Genomic DNA, 21,101 nt, shown 5'->3' with positions numbered 1-21,101 from the left:
GCAAAATCTTAAGCTGACAGAATGAGCTAACACAGAGGTAAAGGTTTTTCTTACCTAAAGGAGACCCTGTACATGTGCCTCCATTTAAGCAGTAGTCTGTGCAGTGGTTAATTTCACAGCGCTCTCCAGAGAAATTGGGCCAGCAATAACAGCGCCAGTCACCTTTCTCATTGGCCACGCAACGGCCTCCGTTCTCACAGGCAGGTCGACACAGCTCGCCTTTAGCAATGGCAGAACAAAAACACACTAAAACAGAGCAGCACACACTACACATCCAAACCCAATAGACCTTGTCCTTTCAGAGTGCTCCATGGGATTTTGGAGTCTAAAATAGGATGCAGTCATTTTTTGTTATACTGTCAAGCTTTGAAACACACAGAACAGCATATGAGTGACATTGGAGGCCATTTCAGACTGCTTTAAATTCTTTTTCAATAAAAGATTTAATAGTGGTCTGCGGGATAATAAAAGTTTGGGATAAAAAACAGGTGTATTTATATGGAGATTATTTTATTTTTTAATTACACAGAGAGGGAGATGATAACTAATTATGTGACTTCTGATAGCAACTTACACATGAACCAATTTAGAGGTTTTGCCACAAAATGCAGAAACAAATTTGCATTAGAAATTTTACTTTCTAAGCATAATGGATCTGACTGAAACCATCAAGATATAAGTCTAGACTTTTAGCTGTTATTCAAGGTATTAAACGAAAACACTGCAGGAAACATTTAGAAATTACAGCAATTATAGTCCAAGGAAGACAACTAAAGTGGATGATCACAGAATTCTTTCCTTGGCAAAGAAAACACCTTCAAACATCCAGCTAAGCCAAGAACATTCTCAGAGAGGTAAGAGTATCACTGTCAAAGTCAACAATCAGGAGATGCCTTTATGAATGTAAATACAATTGGGTTTACTTCAAGATGTTGATGATGTGACTGCTGATAGAAGCAGCAGGATGAATTCTGAAATGTATAGTGCAATACTTTCTGCTCAGATTCAGTCAAATGCTGAAAAACCGATGCACTTCACAGTACAGGTGGATAATAACCCAAAACATACCATGAAAGCAACCAAAAAGCTTAAAGCAAAGAAAAGAATGTTCTGAAATGGCAGAGAAAGTCACCTGACCTTTACCCAACTGAGCACTGAAGACAAAACTGAAGAAAGTTGCAAAAACAAGAAATTGCTTGTAGTAAACCTTGGCAACGCATCTCAAGGAAGGAAACTCATTGCTTGGCTGTGTTCCAGACTTCAGGCAGTCATTGACTGCATAGTATTAAAATAATCCTTATAATTATTCAATGCAATATTTTATGTTAAACCCCTTGAATTAAAGCTAAAAGTCTACACTTCAATCTTGCTTTATTTCAAATCCATTATGGTGAGTTTTACAATAGCAAAATAAAACAAAAAACGGTTCACTGTCCAAATATTCATGCACCATACAGTATATTGCCAGTATATGGACACTGGACCATAACACACATATGTGCTTTTTGAACATGCCATTTAAGAGCATTAGTGAGGTCAGGTACTGTTCTCAGGTGAGGAGGTCTGAGGTGCAGTCAGTGTTCCAGTTCATCCCAAAGGTGTTCAGTGGGGTTGAGGTCAGAGCTCTGTGCAGACCACTTGAGGTTTTCCTCTTCAACCTTGGCAAACCATGTCTTCATGAACCTCACTTTGTGCACAGGGGTATTGTGATACTGGACAAGGGTTTGCCAACTTAGTTACAGTGAAGCGAAACTGTAATACTACAGCTTCCAAAGGCATCTTATACAGCTGTATGCTTTCAATTTTGTGGCAGTTTGGGGAAAGCTTATATATGTGTGTGATGGTCAGGTGTCTATACACTTTTGGCAATTTAGTGTATATACATTTAATAGCAACACTAATACACTTGGTTATCAATGCAGTTATCCAATCAGTCACTCATGTGACAGCAGCACAATGCATAAAATCATGCAGATCAAGAGCTTCAGTTAATGTTCAAATCAAACATATGAATGTGGAAAATATGTGATCTCAGTCACTTTAACTGTGGCATGGTTATTACTGCCAGATGGGCTGGTTAAAGTATTTCAGAAAATTGTGATCTCCTGGGATTTTCACTCACAGCAGTCTCTAGAGTTTACACAGAATGGTGTGGTAAAAAAAAGCAATTCAGTGAGCAGCAGTTCTGTGGTCACAAATGCCTTGCTGATGAGAGAAGCCAGAGGAAATCGGCCAGACTGGTATGAGTTGACAGGAAGTGTACAGCAAATAATAATAACCAAGCTTTATAGCCATGTTAAGTACTAAAGCATCTCAGACTGCACAACATATGGGTTATCACATATAAAATTGAAAAACAATAGAGCAGTTTTTGAATGTATTACGTTGGTTCCTGTTTCCAAAATATCAAAAACTAGTAGCCAAATTTAAACCATTGCTACCCTGAGCAAACAGTTACTGAGGCTGAATGAATTAATGCTGCGTGTTCTTATTAATGAATGTGGGTTTTTCTTGTCCCACAAGCTTCATATCTGACTGCTCCATAGCACATGCATAAAAATAAAACCCTTCTGTTTTCTTGTTGTGACCTCTGAGACACCAGTGCTGGTGCACATCTTTAGTCTCTGCCAGATGTGCACCTTTCTGGCAAGCTTTCAAAACAAACAAACAAACAAACAAACAAACAAACAAACAAACAAACAAACAACAACAACAAAAAACCAATAGTGCCACATTGTATGAGTGTACATTCACTAGCAACCTGATTATAGGACAAATGGCTGACCTGCCACACTGGGATCAATACAGGAGCCATTAACCAGAGTCTTCCCCTCAGGACAGGCACAACTGGCTCCAGTTGGATTGAGCAGGCACATGAAGTCACAGGTTATCTTTAGACACGGGTTAGTCACTGAAAATGCAATACAAAAAGTTGTCAATCATCACACTACAGATAAGCCGTTAAAGCATGCAGTCTATACAGATATGCACTATATTCTCCGAACAGATATAAAACATTGTCTTTAAAAGAGATTGAAAAAATTCTATATGTGAGTCTTGTCCACAGTGTGCAGAATTCATATTGTAAAAAAGTTGCTTGTGGGGCTGAAAAAGATTGCTTAAATGCAAAACACTGAAGAAAACATGTTAAATATTCATCTGAGACTAGATTTCCTACATATTTTAAAGCGTTCTATAAAACGTCTATGATGGAAGACAACGACAAAGTGTGGATGAGCAGAACCAAAAATACCATGTGGACCATAAGAGGGACCATGAGACATATTTGTAAAAGGTTATTTAACTCACAAATGTAATAAAGTCTCCAATAGCATTTTATTTAAAAAAAAGACAAAAAAAAATGAAAAACCCATAGAATAATAATATCAATGTAAGAGGATAAATTAGTAAACATTTAATTTGTCATGGCAGCAAAACACCAGTGCAACTGTCTAGTAATATATTTACAATTATTTGTGAAATGTTATTTCCTCCTTCATAATACATTTAAATATTTCAGCACAAATGGCAGTATAAAGGGAAATTTGTTTTTTGGAATTTTTTGGGGAAAAAAAATCATTCATTACAGTGCATTTTTATATTTTGTCTGGGATTCTTTCGGATAGACGGTACCGGCCTAAAGTAATGGAACACCAAGGTCAATTTTGGTGTTATTTCTTTTTGCTAGACAATGAAGACGTTTAGGTTTTAGGTTTGAGATGAATATATGAATAGATCAGAATTTCAGTTTTCATTTCCTGATATTTACATTTAAATCTATGACATTTAGAAGATGCATTTATCCAAAGCGAACTGCACAAATGCTTTTGAAGTCTCTATCAGTGATTCACTACGTCACAGACTAATAATACCATGAGTCTAAAACTCTGCTGGGCGGTAATATAGCAGGAATGCAAACAGATGTATTGTTTTTTTGCTAGTTTAAGTGTTAGTTTAAATATTTCAGTAGTCTATAAATTTACATGTAGATTGGTAAAACAACACAGAATGATAAATTTATGTTAGCAAAATGTTTGGAACAGATACAGTAAATGGATGTGAATAACACATAATATTTGGTTACATATCCCTTGCTTGCTATAACGGGATCAAGCCAGTGACCCACTGTTGCATTCATCTATAGTGATGCTTTTCCAGGCTTCTACCACAGTGGTTTGTTTTGTTGGGTTTCTCCCTTCAGTCTCCTCTTCAGGAGGTGAAATGCTACTCAGTTGTTTGCTGTTGCTGAAGACATTTAAATGTAAAATGAAAGCTGAAATTCTGATCTCTCGTTTCTTTTGATCTCAAACCGAAATGTTTTCAGTGTATAGCAAACACAATATAACTGGCCTTGCTGTTTCAATACATTTAGAATGGGCTAGAGCTCTGGTTTTCTTGTCTAAAAGCATGGCCCTCAAATAATACAATTCACCAGCTGTGCCATGTGTGCACACCAGCAATGCATGTGAAACAGGGTGCTTTCACAGAAACGCACAATCCCAAACAGTTGTTCAAGAACACTCCGTGGTTTATGGTTGGCTAGGGATCCTGTGCAAAGTAAAAAAAAAAAAAAAAAACAGCAGAGAAAAGCAAAAGGGTTTAATCCATGTTTTGCTGAAGACATCACACTTCTAGGTTTTGCTAGCAGTGCAAGTTCTTCACTCAGAGTAAAGCTTTAGAGTTAATGAGTCAGTGGGGAAAGGCACAGCTGGCCCACAATGCAACACCCTCACTAGCAAAGATCTATCAGAGTCAATTACACATACTCATAGACCTACTAGTTTTATTTCTGATGTTGAGGTACTGATAATAAACAACAAACTTTTCCTTCAGCTGAATCACAAATGACTAGAAACTAAAGCATAGCTAACAAGTTTATCTGAGCACTGTATGATTGATTGATTTGAATCACAAAATGATGGAATACTATATAATAATACTATATAATGATCTGTTCCATCTGCTACCTCTTTGAAAATTTCATTCTGTTGAAACCTTCAATAGCCGAAAGACCTCTTAATCTTAAATTCATCTTAATAACCTCTTATTAACCCGTTACTAATTCAAGGCTAATTTTAAACCAGCACCTTTCACATCCCACAAACATCATTTCGGACAAATCACATTTTTACCATCCACCAGCCTCTGAAAGAGATAAGGTTCAGAGGGCAACTTAATTTGACTGGGGAGAGAAAAAAAAAAGCCTTACCATCTTGCTGCTTGAAACGATGTGCAATCATGATGTGTGTAGCTTTTTCAATAGCTGGATCCAGAAACTCAACAGGATGTTTGCCATACTTGTGAACTCTGAATACTTCATGTTTTAGGTCAGTTCCATAAATAAGGTCCTCAAAAATGTCAATTCTGTATGGCTGTGACATCCCTGTATAGAAGATTACAAAGAATAGTAATTTAATACACATTTCAATCATTTAATTTAATGTGTTCTTAATTTAACTTGTCCATGAATAGTGTCCAATATTTAGTGTTGAAGTGATCTAAAATGTTGCATTTCATATCCAAACACATTAGAAAGTGATGCTAAATAAAATGATTAGACAAACATTATCATTAAATTGTTTAACATACCCTGTTTTCCCCTGATGACCACACGTGGATCTGAGCCATCCAAGCACACACTCCCAATGACCGAGAGCTCTGCATCAGCCCAATACAAACGCTGGCTGAAGTAATCAAGTGCTAATCCTATAGAAGGATTAGGAACAAATTTAGTTTCCTTATAAATCAATCAACAGGTCTCACAATAGATCATAGAATCAAGTAAGCTAAAACACACTTTTAAGAACAGGAGGACAAAGGAGACCAAATTCAAGTGTGTATACTAAATTGCCTACAGGTTCAATGAAAGCCATGCATGTAAATACTTTTCTTTACTGTTGCACCATTTTCTTGCCTTCACAATGAATAAAAAGCTCAAAAGTAGCCACTTCCACTTTAAGTACAGCCCATGCTTTAATATAAATATTAAGGAAGGCATAAACCATGCAAGTTGTGGGCAGGCAGTAGACCATTTATGACTTTGCTGTACAAAATGCTGTCTAATTGCTGTCTAAAATACATACAGTAAATGAATATATTCTGAATTGCTGTAGATCTAAAAGACATACATATTATACATCCACAGGTTATGGAGATGCAGAGAGAGTAAGGAATGGAAGTTGAGCCAAAAAAGATTCAACCTAGACTTGCTTTCCAGTGGAGAATTTTCCTTAAAGTAATAAGAAGAACTTAAAGAAAGTACTAAAGCTAAACACAAAAGTTACTCTGACCTAACCTGTGATACACAAAACCCCATTTCCAACCTCCATAATTTAGTCTATGTTGTGTATATATATATATATATATATATATATATATATATATATATACAATACATAAATTTAGTGCCAGTGGAAGACAGAGAGCATAAGAATAAGAAAATTATAACTGCAGTGTCCAAAAGTAAATAATAATAATACCTGTAGGCCTCCTGAGTTTTTTATCCAGCAACACTCTACGCATAGAGCCATCCATTGCCGATTCCTCAATTTGTGAGTGATCGCCAATAACAGACCAATACATCATACTGTAACAAATATGGATATTTCTGTGATGGCATAATAAGATGACCTGGCCCATGGCAGAAAAGCAAGTGTTTTCTTTTCAAGCTATGCATTAACATTTCACATGAGAAATTACATTCATTTTAATGGAAATCCTCATTTGAGGTCATTAATATTAGCAGTAGCAATGCAGCTACAGGAGCTTTTGTGGAGAAACAGATCAAAAAATAGGGGAAGACAGGGAAGCAATCAGAGTAGATAGTATAATATTGTTAAAAAATAGCACTCTTTAATTAACCGGATATACCATATAAGCACCTCTGCTTAATGTCATAATTAAAATACAACATGGAAAGAGGTCACTGATTTTTGCAAAAGGGTAAGCTATTTAAATTCATATTCAGCATTTAGAAAAAAAATCATTTGTATCATATGCCATGCCGACCCTTCACTGAACAACAGTGAACAAAATATGGGCAAGCTAAACTTCCCCATCCAGTCATTAAGGATCCATTTTCTTCTCATAACTACACAGCTGAACTGAATCCAAAACCATATACATTTTTAACATTATCATTAGTAATTTACCATTTCATGTTTAATATGCATGACCATTAAAGTTTCAGATTTCTAAGGTTATTGTGTATTTTTAAAGCCACAGCAGAATAGCTAAAAAATAACTATAAAGATTACCCTTTGACTGGATTGATGGCAATAGCGTAAGGCTCTCCTGCTATATCAGTTATCAGACGAGTGCAGTTGGGTCCCTTGAGCTGCCCCACATTAATGGAGTATCTGAGCTTGGTCCAGTGGGCTGTGTAATAGCTGAACCAGTGCATTCTCGAGTGGTCTGTCCAGTAGATATTTCCAGTTACCCAATCAGCTGCCACATCTCTGGGCCGCCGAAAATCAGGGCACTACAAAAGGCAGGAAGATAAAAGAAAGCTTTCAAGCAATTTCTTAAATTTAAAAAAAGGTCATGTATTTAGAAGATTTAATAAAGTGTATCGAAAAGTTTCAAAGTCTGATCTTACACAAACATATATACTACATGTCGGAATAACATGTAACAACAGTCTGCAGAGCAACATTTTTACACAAAAAACACAAAGGAAATATTGCATATTCATATAAGAATATTCCTGAGGACCCTTGATAACATGCTTTCCCTAGTTAGCAATACTTACTATTATTCCATCATTTGTTTTAGTTTGACTCCTGTCTATTTCTTTGTAAAAAAGTCCACCCGGATTAAACTGGGTAGCCCAGATAAACTTTTGTTGGTGCAACAGAGCATCCATCCCAATGATGCGGGCATTTTCCTCAATGCGAGCGAGCACTTTGTGTCCATGGCTCTGGTTAAATGGATACACAAAACTTCGGATTTCAGTGTCATTAGCTATGTAGAGCACTCGATCTTCTGGTCCTGCCCGTTGAGTTATTAATATGCAAAAAAAATGAGAAGTGGCTAAATTCCATTTAGGGTTTAAGACAACAGTTTGAAAATTACAGATGCACAACATTTAAAATGAATACATCAAAACATAGGTGAAGAAGCTAAAACAGCACATTATTTGAAAGAGAAGTGTATAAAACATTCTATAAAACATGACATAAGGTAACAGTAAACTACAATAAAAGATGTAACTTGGCTATGTAGTACAAACAACAATTACAAGTTATACACTTAGCATACAAGTATTCCAAGTGTAAAAATATATAATGGAAGTGGTTTTGAATTTTGAAAGCTATAATAAATGATGAATGGTTGAAGTTTGTTTCTATAACGACAAGGATTTCAGCACCCCATTGTTAATGCAATTAAAATGCTATATTAAGGAAAACTCAATGTATTTTATTTCAAGTGCATTTAATTTGCTGATTTAATGCTGGAATATACAGGAGGTGGTTGGGTGTCAATTATTCCTTCAGTTCTCTCTGTTGTTGTTTTTGTTTGTTAGAAATGAACGTGAATGACATGGTACAACATTAAGAGCAAATTTAGCTAGTGCCATTATGTTTTTTAACACACTTTGCTGAAATAAAAAATGGCTGGTGCTGATGCCTGTTAAGTCCCTCTTAGCACAAATACAGTCCCAAAGTCAAGCCCCATTCTTATAGTAGAAATGAAATCAGTGGAATGTGTAGATGCTTACCTTTAGCTACACAGTTGCCATTGACATCCTTATAATTTTTGTCACATGTACATTTGTATGATCCTTTAATATTTGTACAATAGTGTGAGCAAGTGCCAAAATATAGACACTCATTGATTTCTGAAAAAGAATAATCAGATATATTAATTCTGTTATTCTTTATTGATCCCCTTTGAACCTCACCACAATGAATCTGAATGAAATTTTGAGGAAGGTGATAACATTTACACAGAAGAGGTTCTATTCTGTGTCAATATACAAGTCATTAAGTGCAACTGTCATCAATTCAGGACTGCTGTTTCCAGTGGAGAGGGGGAACATAGTTGATCCCCCAACCCTACAGTTAATTATTCAGTTAATTGGTTATTGTTACACTGAAGCCTAAATCCAGCAGCACAATACCTACACATTTTGAATGCACTGAAAGAGCTGGGATCATCAGGATACACTACTAAGCTATGTTCATATTAACTTGAAAACGTGAGCTTTCTGTTATAAGATTCTATCTGAGTTAAGACTAAACCATATAACACTATGATCCTGGACTGTTTACTAGTATCCAGTTATTTTGTAGTAGTTTAGCATCAAAAGGTTTACTGCACCTTCACACCGTTTAGTCTTGAGATTCCTTTGAAATCCAGGTTTACACTGGCAAATTACATTGGTACTTGTTTGATTGCAAACTGCATCCTCTCCACATGGATTCATCCTTTTCCCACATATGTCTCCATTCAAAACTGGAATGAAAGAGAGCCTTGAGAGAAATCTCACACATTATAAATACACCTGATATCTTAAAATATATCAGATATTTATTGTGGAAAATATTTAAATGAGCCTGAAGGATTTACAGACTTCATAAAAAGCCTGTGTCACATTCACATGGTGCAAAAAAATATATACATATATACATGAACTGTTTTTTTTTTTTTTCTGAGTGCTTTTTATTTATTTGAATATTTAATTAAATGTATGTGGATGAACACTTAACTCAGGCGGCAAGGATAAAAAGATACTTACAGGTTTTGCAGTCGTGCTCGTCAGATCCTCCATCACCACAATCATCAAATAAGTCACACTGCAGCTGAGCAGGTATACAGTGCTTGTTACTACAGGTAAACTCAGTCTTTCCACATGGCTTTGGTCTGGCAGACACAGCCTCTGGTTTGGAGCAGATTCAAAAGTTCAGTTGTAAAGTTAAATTCCTGCCAGCTTTATTTTTCTTGCAAAGAACATGACTAAGAAATGCTGAAAACCAGAATAACAGTCTGGGATTCTAGTTCCTTGAATCCATGTTCACTGAACTTCTCCCCTCACACTGGAACTATCCAAAAAGTTCAAAGTTAATGTTTTTTTTCTAGATTTTACTTACTGCACTGCTCTTCGTCTGAATTATCACCACAGTCATCCACATTGTTGCAGATTTGATCAAGTCGCAAACACACTCTATCATTTCTGCAGCGATATGGTCTTGTAGGAGGGCAAGAAAGCTTAGCTAGAGGAAGAAGTGAAAAGTATTTTGTTTTAATACACGGCTTGTACAATCTTCCAGAAATAATCTATTTGCTTTGATTGGAATTTCTTACATCTAGATCTGTACAAATTGTACATGTATCAATAAATATGAATTAAACAAAACCTTTCAGGGACGTACATATATTTTAGTAGTGAACAGTCCTAATATTTTGCCATTTTATATTATTCAAAATCAATTGATTTCATGCAGAGTAGCTAGCTAATTAGCTAAAACATACATTGAGGCTATTCATTTTTTTATAGGTTTAGTTGGGTAAAATTTCTAACATGACAGTAACATTTACATTTTAATGATTAACCATAACACATAAGTTTTAACGCCTGCAATGGACTCAACAGACAAGACATGAAAAAGAAATGTATACTTCATGTGCATCTTTTTTTAAAGCCATGTTGTCTATTTGCTAATCAAACCAGGGAGGTTTAAATAAAATGAAAAATATCTATGAACGTCTTTGAAAATATCCCTCTTTTTGATCTAATGTCTCTAGCCTTGTATAGCTAGGATCTTGTCCAATGAGCCTCTTTTAGATGAATAATAAATGCATGTGATTGGATAAGCCACAGCAGAGGATTTGCTACAAAAGCTGAGCTCGTTCTTGACTCGTATGTTTATCGCCTGTGCTACCAGTACTATTTTCAAGTACTCGGTTTTGTCTGTTAAATACTTTACTTTCAGCATTCAGACGGTGCCCAAGTTGGCATCCCATGTCATAAAACATAAAAATGAAATAAGTTTAGTTACCCCATCTACCTCCCAACTAATTCCTGACAATTTAGTTGCACATGCACCTTCATCATAATTCTATTGTCTGAACAAAGGCCACTATTTGACTGATGAAAACAACCTTCATCAAATTAAAGTTTACAAATGGTTTTAGAAAATGCATGGACAGCAAGTAGAGTAGCTTTAGAGTCTGATTTTGAATTCTTACCACACAACTCAACATCTTCATCAGAGTTATCGCCACAGTCATCCTCACCATCACACACCCAGGAATGCAGCTTACAAAGGGTATTGTTGCAAACAAACTCATCAGGACGGCAGAAAAATGCTCCTGAAATCACAGCAGTTTGCCAATTTGTATATTATTGAAGGCAAGAATGCTTTCATTGTGTCAGATTACACATAGAGCATTTTCTTTACAATGTGAAGGCGTTCTGAGAACAGTTATTTAAAGTCTCAATTGAACCGAAAAGACTTCCATGTAAGATCTGTGTATATTTTATATGTACCTGCTTCTCGAATTAAGTTATAATACTAACATTACACTCAAGTCTAAGCGGTAATAAATAAGAAATAATAATGCAAAACATAAAAATGTAAATGAAATTGTAGCTTTTGTGTACCGTGGTCACAGTTTTCCTCATCACTGTGATCCACACAGTCGAACACATCGTCACAGCGCCATCTTTTCGGGACGCAGTGAGCATGGTTACGGCAGAGGAACTCATCTTCTCTGCACTCTTTTACACAGTCCATCTGGTGAGAGACCAGAAAAGAGACACTAAGATAATCAGACAGACACTCTCCATGGGTGGAGTTCACCTTATTGTGGAGGAGGAAGGAAGAAAAAATGGAGCAACGTTTCCATGGAAACAGTGAGAGCTGCACAGTCTAAGTAAGCACATAATGTCAGTCATGTTGTCCATTTCTGTTGAATAAATAATACTTTACACCAGTTGTATACTTTGTGTTGCTTTTGGATACAATATAAAGCACCGCTCAGGTTCCTATTTGATGACCCAGTGCTACAATTTATTACATGTTAGCACACTGAGTCAGGTGTAGGCTCTTAATGTGTTTGTGTCTGGATTGTGAAGGCTTTGCAAAAGGACATACTTCATCAGAGCTATCAGGACAGTTATCATGTCCATCACACCTCAGGCTGGCTGACACACATCCTCCACTGGCACACACATACTCGTTGATTGAACAGGAAGGGAGCACTGCAAAGCAGAGACACACAAGATCACACACATTGTTGACTTCAGCTTGACAGCTACAGAACAAATTACATAAGGAAGACAAAGAAATCCAGTGGGGCAGTTCCATTGGTTTTCTAGATAAATAAATAAAAACAGAATATCTGTGAGAAGAAAAGAACTGTCTAAGATGGTAAAATACTGCCTGTCCTAATAAATGATTTGAAATTGCCAAGCTGCTCTCTCTGAGGGCCATACAATGGATATAGAAGTTTGCGCATCCCTGTTAAAACTTAAAAGGTTTTTTTAAATAAAAAAAAATGCTTCTAACTTCAGTGAAATTACAATGTATACAAATTAAGTGAAGAGAAATCAGAAGCATTTTAGGAAAAGTAGGAGAAATAAAAATGTACAATAACCTGGGTATATAAGCGTTCACACCCTTTTATAATCAGGGAGATGGCTGTGTTCAGAATGAAAAAATCACATTCAATCTCATGTGCAAAAGTAATTATCATACAGCTGCCATCAATGAAATGCTTCTGATTAAACCCCAAATAAAGATCAGCTGTTTCTGTAGGATTTATTCACATAAATCCTGGTTTCATCTGACTGCTGAAGCCATGATTCACAAAACATGCATGCGTGAAGGGTATAAAAGAAGGTGAGGGGTATAAGTGAATTTCCAAAACATTAGGTGACCCATGGAACACTGTAAAGGTCACTGTCGAGAAATAGAGAAAATGGAGCACCACAGTGACATCACCAAGAAAAGGACATCCCTCCAAACTTTGTAAAAGGACAAGACAAATTCTTACCAGGGAGGCTGCCAAGAGACTGACAGCAACATTAAAGGAACCACAATTCAAAACATCTGCAACTAAATCACCCAACAACCATGTGGCAAAATTTGCTATTTGCTATGTTATGTTATGTCTGTATGTAACCATGGTGCAGCATGGTGGTGGCAGCATCATGCTTTAATGCTGTTTTTCTTCGGCCAGAAAAGGGGCTTTTATCAAGATGGAGGGAATCATTATGCACTACAAATACCAGTAAATTTTAGTGCAAAACCTAAAGGGTGTCTGCTACTTAGCTGTAATTTCATAACAATGACCCAAAGCATACATTTAAATAAACAAGTGAATGACTTAACCAAAAGAAGATCAATGTTTGTGAATGATCTAGTCCGAGCTCAGACCTGAATCCAAATAAAAATCTGTTGGGTGACCTGAAGCAGACTGTGCACAGAAGATGCCCTTACAATCTGAATGATCTAGAGTGTTTTTGCAAGAAAGAGTAGGAAAATATTACCAAGTCAATATGTGCCATGCTGATAGAATCTTACCCAAAAACAAAAACTCAATAGTGGAATAAATTCAAAAGGTGCTTCAACAAAGTTATAATATAGAAGTGTGTTATGTAACTAGGTTAGGTTTTTTTTTTATTTTCATTTTTTCCCCCAAAAAAATTCTGATTGTTTTTTTTTTCACTTATTGGTCACTTATGAAAAACTGATACATACTGCTTATTGTGCCATAGATAATTTACTTGTAATGAAATATCACCTTTTGCTGCAAAGGCTATCATTTACTGGTTGAATAAGTTAACACTACACACATGAAAGGACACAGACATGTTTAGACAAGCAGTAAAGATTTTTATGACATACCTGTTCCAGGGCAGTTTCTCTCATCCTCTCCAGTCTTGCAGTCTTCCTGGCCATCACACAGCCACTTAGCAGAAATGCAGAGGTTATTATGGCACTGGAACTGATCTTGAGCACAATGGGTTTCACAGTCCTTCTGGAAAAACATAAAAGCACAGAAAAACGTGATGAATGCAGTTTAATGGCTAGACTTTAAAGTGGCAAAGGCCTTGTAGGCCATGACAAGTGCAGCCACATGAGCTGTAATGTGAAAGATTCTCACAACTTACTCACAAGCCTACACTAGGACATTTTTTCTATATTTTCTTGATAATCTAGTAACAGTGCATACAAACTGTTTACACAACCAGTTTCTGAATGAGAGAATGTAAGAATGTGTTTTGCCCACTCCATTGTTTTTGTCAACACCAACCCACAGTTATTTGTGGCAATACACAACCTCCACATTCTCCATGTACATAGTAACTGCTGTTCCAAGCTCCTGCTTCATCCAGAATCTACAGTCTACTATCATATTTTTGCTGATGCAGTGTAGTAAACAATTTCACTCAAGTTGTTTGCAGGTGGCATCGAGTAGTTTTACACTCTACAGTGTAGAGAAGGAAGGGGGATGAAGGAGAAGCATGAGGATGGTGTAACACAGCATTACCTCCCACACACTGGGGAGTCTGACAAACTGAGACCTCCCAAGTAGAAAGCCCAACATCCCAGTGATAATTGGTGTCCTGTACTGCTTTCCCTTTTGTCTAGGACTGGAAACCTTATGGTGGTGAATGCAGTGAGAAAAACAAAAACAAACAAAGAATGACACAGTACTCAGATGTGTCAACCTTTATAACAAGAAAATCCCAGCAGGCAGAGACATAAAATAGAATTTTATCACAGGAACTCTAGGGTATATTCGTGAATGGGACAGCTCCATACTGTCAACAGTGACAAAAATATATAGGGTGTACTGATACAAACTCTTAAAATGTTTGGATTTGTAAGCAACTGGCTGATATCCATCTAGCTACTAAACTCTAGTCCATCCATGGATCCATCAATCGATCCATCAGTCCATCGATCGATCGATCCATCCATCCATCCATCCATCCATCCACCTATTCATCCAACCATCCATCCATATGTAGCATTTATACACAGCTTCACAGCCTGGAGTCTATTCCAGGCAACTTGGATCACAATGCCGAGGACACAATGGATGGGGTGCCAAGCCATCACAGGGTACAATCACACTTACACACAATTTCACACACTATGGAGAATGCTAGTCAGTCTAAAATGCATGTCTTTGGACTGGGGGAGGAAACCAGAGCACCTGAATGAAACCCCTGAAGCATAGGACATACAAGATCTGTGCACACAGGGTGGAGGCGGGAATCAAACCCCCTACCCTAGAGGTGTGAGGCATACCTGCAAACCACTTAAGCTACCAAGTTAAACTGTACAGAAAGACATAATCACTGTTCATTATTTTTAAAGACCTAAACCACTGGCATGCAGTCAGGAGGCTGTCCAGGGTGCAGAGTCACCAGCAATGCCCCACTATAGCCTCTGTATTTTGTAATATATTGACAAGACCAGAAGCTGGGCAGGATAATCACACACGGCTGACTCACACTGATGAGGAATAAAATGTAAATCTCATATTCCCAAACAAGGGACAGTGAGAGTAGAGTGAACAACAATAGCCTTTTCTCTGTCAGTCTCTAATCCTTCTCCTTTAGAGAGGACTTAAGCAAGGCCAAGACATCACCAGGCCACCTGCAAAGAAGAACTGCTTAGGCCCTAGTGGAACCCTTACCTTTTTTCTAGACTAATTAAAATAATGTGTTCCTTCATTGATCAACTGACTTTTGACAACTGACCTCATTAATCAACTATGTACTATAGACATAGGAAATTGGAATGCACTTTTTTTTCAATAAATGAACAAATAAACACATTGGATATCATCCATAATTTTGTTTGTTGATTCTGATTACATTATATAGATGAGTTCTGCAGATTAATAGAATAATTCTGACTGGTGTGATGCAAATACTTTCATTCCCTGTGTTCTTTCCCCTTCAGTGAACTGGTATTTTCCAGTGGGTGAATTCCAGTATGTTATCAGAAGAAGCAAAAAGGCAACATTTTCATCTGTCTCCCATAATGCTACCTTCTGCACCACCATGCATCACAATGACGAGAACTACACGATGGATAACATATACAATTAGTTTTTTATTTTTATTTTTTTAGTTTAGATATACTAGAAAACTGTATATCTGTACTGTATTTTAAGGTAGGCATCCGGTGATTTTCTGGTACGAAATTCTCTGTATAAAATTAAATGTATGTTTTGTTTTAAATTTCGCATAATAACTGCATATTTTAAATCAATAAATATTTACCTGTTTTCTTGAAGGGTTCCAGTAATTATTGAATAATTCTAGAAATATCTGTAGCATACAGCACAAAGTGGGGTAATGTAGTTGGTCTCTAGAGATTAAAAAAAAAAAAGTTAAGAAACCCATCCTGGTTTCTGCAACATTGGATCACACCAGATGGTGTGTCTGACCTGTCAAATCTGTTTCTCTTCTCTGTTTCTGCTTCTCTCAGACGGTTCTGGTTACTGCACAGCTTGAATCTAGTTATGGATTTAAGATCAGCTTCATTACAAAATTCCACTTAAAATCATACTTCTCTCCTTTACTCTACCCCTTTATTCTATACTGTGGTCTGATCTGTTTATAATTTTATATTTTGTTCTAACACATTTCAATACGGTATAATAAATGTATTAAATTTTGGGAGAAAACTATAAATCTTTTATTTTAATATGTATTTTTTATGATGGAAAAAATAGATATATTCCATCAGTATCTCCAATATTACCAGTGTAGAATGCATATCAGTTCAGAGCACTCCTCTCGAGCTTTGAGTGATCTCTCTGATTCTGAATCCCAGACTTATAAGCATATAGATGGTCTTGAGCTCAGCCTTTCTTAAAGAGCAATTACATAAAAATAGGCAGCAGTAATATATATACTGGAGGGGAAACCGTGGCTTGTTAACCAGTGAATGAGCAGATCATACCATCTCCTAAAAAGTGCAATATGAACTCATTTAGTCTGCCTGAGAAATTTGAATTAAGCCTAGAGATCACTTACCTCATCCGAATTATCAGCACAGTCATAGTCGCCATCACAGCGAAAACGAGCTGAGATGCAGTCCCCATTGGCACAGGCAAAATCCTTATGATTACAGGTCACTGGTTCTGCATTGAGATAAAGGAGAGCAAATAGGAAAGCTCAAATAATGCATCTAAAGGTTTAAAAGATATTAGTAGCTCAAATGTCAAGTGAGCTCTAGCAAAGGACATGGATAGGGCGGATGAGTGAGAAAAAAATGGGAAAATGAGAGTGTGGCCATCATTTGGACATGAAGTGTCATTGTACCATCTGTTTCCCCTTTCTTGAAGGTTTTACAGGTATGTGAAGAGAGCTATTACAAGCTAATTAGCAATAAGACTGTCGACAAGTGTCAAACATTCAGGATCTGGTTTTGTATACAGCTGCCAAGTACTGCCATGCCACTAAGGACTTATTTTATTTTGTGCAGCTTGTTTAAGGTTATAATTATGAGGAAGAGTGTATACAGTAATGAAAGACAAGGTATGTAAATAAAAAAAAAAGCTCACATAAGAAAACCTGTGGTTTCCCCTATATCATTGTTTCCTTTATAACGACTGCACACTGAAAGTATCTGTGCAACCTCAAATTTTTAAAGATCTCCAAAGTACTGTCTTTGGCAGCAATTAACAACAAACTGGTGCAAACAAACAGAGACTGAGATACAGAAAACAATGAAACTTCAAAAAAAATTTCTGCACCAGCTAACAGTCAGAAGCAGACCGAAGCCCTGTAATGGTTGTACTGTGAACAAAGAAAGAGGACGACTCACTGCAGTTTTCCTCGTCTGAATTGTCTCCGCAGTCGTTCTGGCTGTCACATCTCCAGTGGTCCGGGATGCAGTTGTTATTCTCACAGCGAAATTCATGAGGTCCACAGGTCTTTTCATCTTTTTCATCAACCACAAACAAACACACAGATGAAAATGGCTTCAAAAGTGCATGAATATTAATGTGTCACTACAGCACATCAACGTGTAATCATCATTTCCTCAGGGTGTCCCAAACGCATGTTTGACACAGAGTTCAAAACATCCCCAAACTTAGGAGACGAACCCGGCATGCACAATGAAATACCTGAATGTGTAACTACTCACTGTTCCCCCAGACCCTTCCACAGAGCCCAATACCTGCAACTTGCTGTTACATACTCTCTCATCTGAGCTCAGCTTCTTCTAACAAATGGAAAGAGAAGCTTCTTTCTGTTCAGCTTTCCATGTCTGGGTTGCATACTATGAACCAGAGCCAAGGTCGGTGTTTGAGGCAAAAAAAGCTTTATCAGCACTGTAGGCTCAGTATATCTGGCTATGGGTGCCGAAGCAAGCAAGAAGCTCCTTTTCTTTTCTTTCTTTTCCCTTTTACATTTTCACTGAATAACCATAAATGTGTTACTTGATGAGAATGTTGACTAATTAGGCTTCACCGCCTTATACAGCTCGACTGAAAAGCAACACCCAAAAAGAGATACGATTTAAGAAAATAACAGTCCAGCTAATTAAGTGTAAGAGTCGTGTTTTTTGAATTATAATACAAAGGATATAATGATGAAAAGCTCTATCTTTCACAGTCTACATGAATACCTCTTATTAAACTTGATGGGCTTCAATAAAGCAAAATGCATAAATTGCTGATGCTGCATGTGCTGCTATAATGCCATAATGTCTTCACTAATAACTAGAGTCATTTACTAGCTGTGGTGTCAACTCCAGCAAAAGCAAGCTATATTATGGGCTGACAGTGTACATATTGCCTCCTGCCACTGCAATCACTAATAATATTTGATTTATTATGAAAACCACTGTGAAATCCTGCTTACTGAATACAACCCAATACTAGCTGAGATTTTTTTTAATAATCTACAGTTACATGCGGATATTGTTAAATGTAATGTCAGAAGAACAATTATTAAGCAAGGGAGGAAGAGACAGACAGAGAGGAAGGGAGGAAGAGACAGTGACACACAGAGAGAAAGACACACACACACACACACGTACACACTAATCATGGTTCTAGAATATTGGGTTTTCTTTCTTTTCCGTTTTTTTCTTCACTTGTTTATCTTATCATTTGTTCTCTGTTTAGGTTTTATTCCTTGCCCTTATAAATGCTTTGGCAATACATTGTACAATTTGTCGTGCCAATAAAGCTCGTTTGAAAGAGAGCGAGAGAGAAAGAGAAAGAGAAAGAGAGAGACAAAAACAGAGCAAAAGAAACAAACACTGACTGAGAGACAGAGAGAGAGAGAGAGAGAGAGAGATAGAAAGAGAGGCAGAGAGAAAGGCAGTAACAGAGAGACAGAGAGAGAGAGAGAGAGAGAGAGAGGGAGGGAGGGAGAAACAGAGACAGAGAGTGAAAGAGACAGAGAGACAGAGAGAGAGAGAACCAGCTCAAGTTGGCAAGGCGTATGCTATTACACACTCTGTATCAGTATGTTAGTCATAATCCATAAAACCCATATGCTCAGCACTGGAGATCACAAGAATTTTCCTACAGAAACCGGTGGAATTTTCTTTCAAAAATGACCTAGTTTTTGATTGTTTCCTCAAACAACAGCTGAAAAATAAGCGTTGCTTCTCCAAGACAAAAAAATCACAGTGCTTTCTAATTAACCAGTCTACATTTGAATAAGACAACAGTACATAATGGGAGGTGATTTTTATGTAAACAATAAAGGGATGAACCTGAATGACAAACACAAGGATTACTCTCAATGCATGCAAAGCCACAATTGAAAGAAACCTTCTATTTTTCTCAGATGAGAGCAGCTCTATTCAGGATGAATTCTCAAAACACACACTGGGTATGTTTACATGCAAGCATTTGCATCAGTCCAAATGAATTCAGTCTGATTGTAGATACTGAAGGTATATTGAACGTGTAATCAGATTCAAATATTCATTTACATATGCATTATGTACTATATATTTTAAACAAAACGCAGATCATCTGTTGTCACGTTCACCCCACTGTACTTCAAGGTTTTTTTTTAATACTATTGAGAAAATGTTTACTATTTCTTTTATTAACCAGATGATTTCAGATCAACACCACCCCCTTTCAATCAGATCGAACTATAATTTGTCAGCTTGATTGAGATGTTTACATGAAGGCTTTCCAATTGAGCTATCGATCTGATTACTAATAGATTATTTGGTTACATGTAAACGTACTGAATGAAGACTCACCTCTTCACAAAGCCCTTTGTTGCTATACTAAGTCTTTGTGCTAATTCCTCTCAGCTTAGTGTGGAGCTCTAGACAGCAATTATATAAGGTACTCAGGTTACGAGTGCTTGCTAAATCCTATAAACGTAAATGTAAATATCAAGACAAATCTTCCCAATTTCTCTGTTCTAACTCTAGCAGATTGTTCTCCATGTCCTCCTTTAAGTCATGATGAGACTGAGTAGTTCATGCTTTTGTATTTTTCTGTTGAAGCTCCCTTTTTGAATTGTTGTGTCTTTGCAGGACACACTTACATTTCATTTTTAACTTTTAATTTGTAGCTTAAGTTTAACATAAGTGTACATTTTCCCTACAAGTTCTAACACATTTATCTAAACTCCTTCTGTTGTGCACCATGACAGCCCCAATATTAGTAAGATTTAGTAAAGTGATCCATTTTCATATATTTGCCGTTATTACATTCTTTCCCTGCAGGTATACTGTTGAGCTGTGAGATTCATTTTCTCATGTATAAGATGTAGTACCATCATTTTACAGGAGCCACTGGATAGAGGTTTACCTGTGTTTTGCATCTTTTAGTAAACATCCTGAGATCAAGCTGTTTTGTTGATTTGTATTTGGTTTGGTAATCTTTGACACATTTGTTGGTATATCTTGGAGAGTAATATTGATCTACACAACACTTTTTTTTGTGATTGACACCATTCTTTCGACTGCCTCTAATGTGCTCTATCATATTATGGGGTCTGTTTTCAGCTTGTCAGTGTATCTGGCTTATTATCAATATACTAATCAGTTATACACCAATGTTTAACTATAGTATGTTTCTGGTATATACTGATTTGTATAATGGTCTGCTATGCTCGCACTGGCATCTCTTGGGTCCAC

General features: G+C 36.8%; 1 protein-coding gene across 5 annotated transcripts in view; it reads right to left on the bottom strand.

Moving 5' to 3' along the window:
* lrp1bb (low density lipoprotein receptor-related protein 1Bb) overlaps nt 1-21,101 on the bottom strand; it is a 271,908-nt gene that overhangs the window by 9,854 nt on the left and 240,953 nt on the right. For 4 of the 5 annotated variants that reach the window (XM_058392915.1, XM_058392917.1, XM_058392919.1 and 1 more), the window contains 17 exons: nt 17,802-17,918; nt 17,009-17,115; nt 13,854-13,986; nt 12,099-12,205; nt 11,606-11,738; nt 11,191-11,313; nt 10,092-10,214; nt 9,740-9,880; nt 9,322-9,456; nt 8,720-8,839; nt 7,751-7,989; nt 7,257-7,480; nt 6,480-6,586; nt 5,590-5,706; nt 5,210-5,383; nt 2,786-2,911; nt 55-219 (listed from right to left, as the gene is read on the bottom strand). In XM_058392915.1, the coding sequence (XP_058248898.1) occupies nt 55-219; nt 2,786-2,911; nt 5,210-5,383; nt 5,590-5,706; nt 6,480-6,586; nt 7,257-7,480; nt 7,751-7,989; nt 8,720-8,839; nt 9,322-9,456; nt 9,740-9,880; nt 10,092-10,214; nt 11,191-11,313; nt 11,606-11,738; nt 12,099-12,205; nt 13,854-13,986; nt 17,009-17,115; nt 17,802-17,918 (2,391 nt within the window). Of the gene's footprint in view, nt 1-54; nt 220-2,785; nt 2,912-5,209; nt 5,384-5,589; nt 5,707-6,479; nt 6,587-7,256; nt 7,481-7,750; nt 7,990-8,719; nt 8,840-9,321; nt 9,457-9,739; nt 9,881-10,091; nt 10,215-11,190; nt 11,314-11,605; nt 11,739-12,098; nt 12,206-13,853; nt 13,987-17,008; nt 17,116-17,801; nt 17,919-21,101 lie in introns of those variants that run through there. The other variant, XM_058392920.1, reaches the window with a different exon arrangement.

This window comes from Hemibagrus wyckioides, linkage group LG06 (assembly GCF_019097595.1).
Source record: "Hemibagrus wyckioides isolate EC202008001 linkage group LG06, SWU_Hwy_1.0, whole genome shotgun sequence".
Lineage (NCBI taxonomy): Eukaryota > Metazoa > Chordata > Actinopteri > Siluriformes > Bagridae > Hemibagrus > Hemibagrus wyckioides.
Note: the sequence above shows the minus strand (reverse complement) of the source record. Positions and strands in the feature narration are given on the sequence as shown.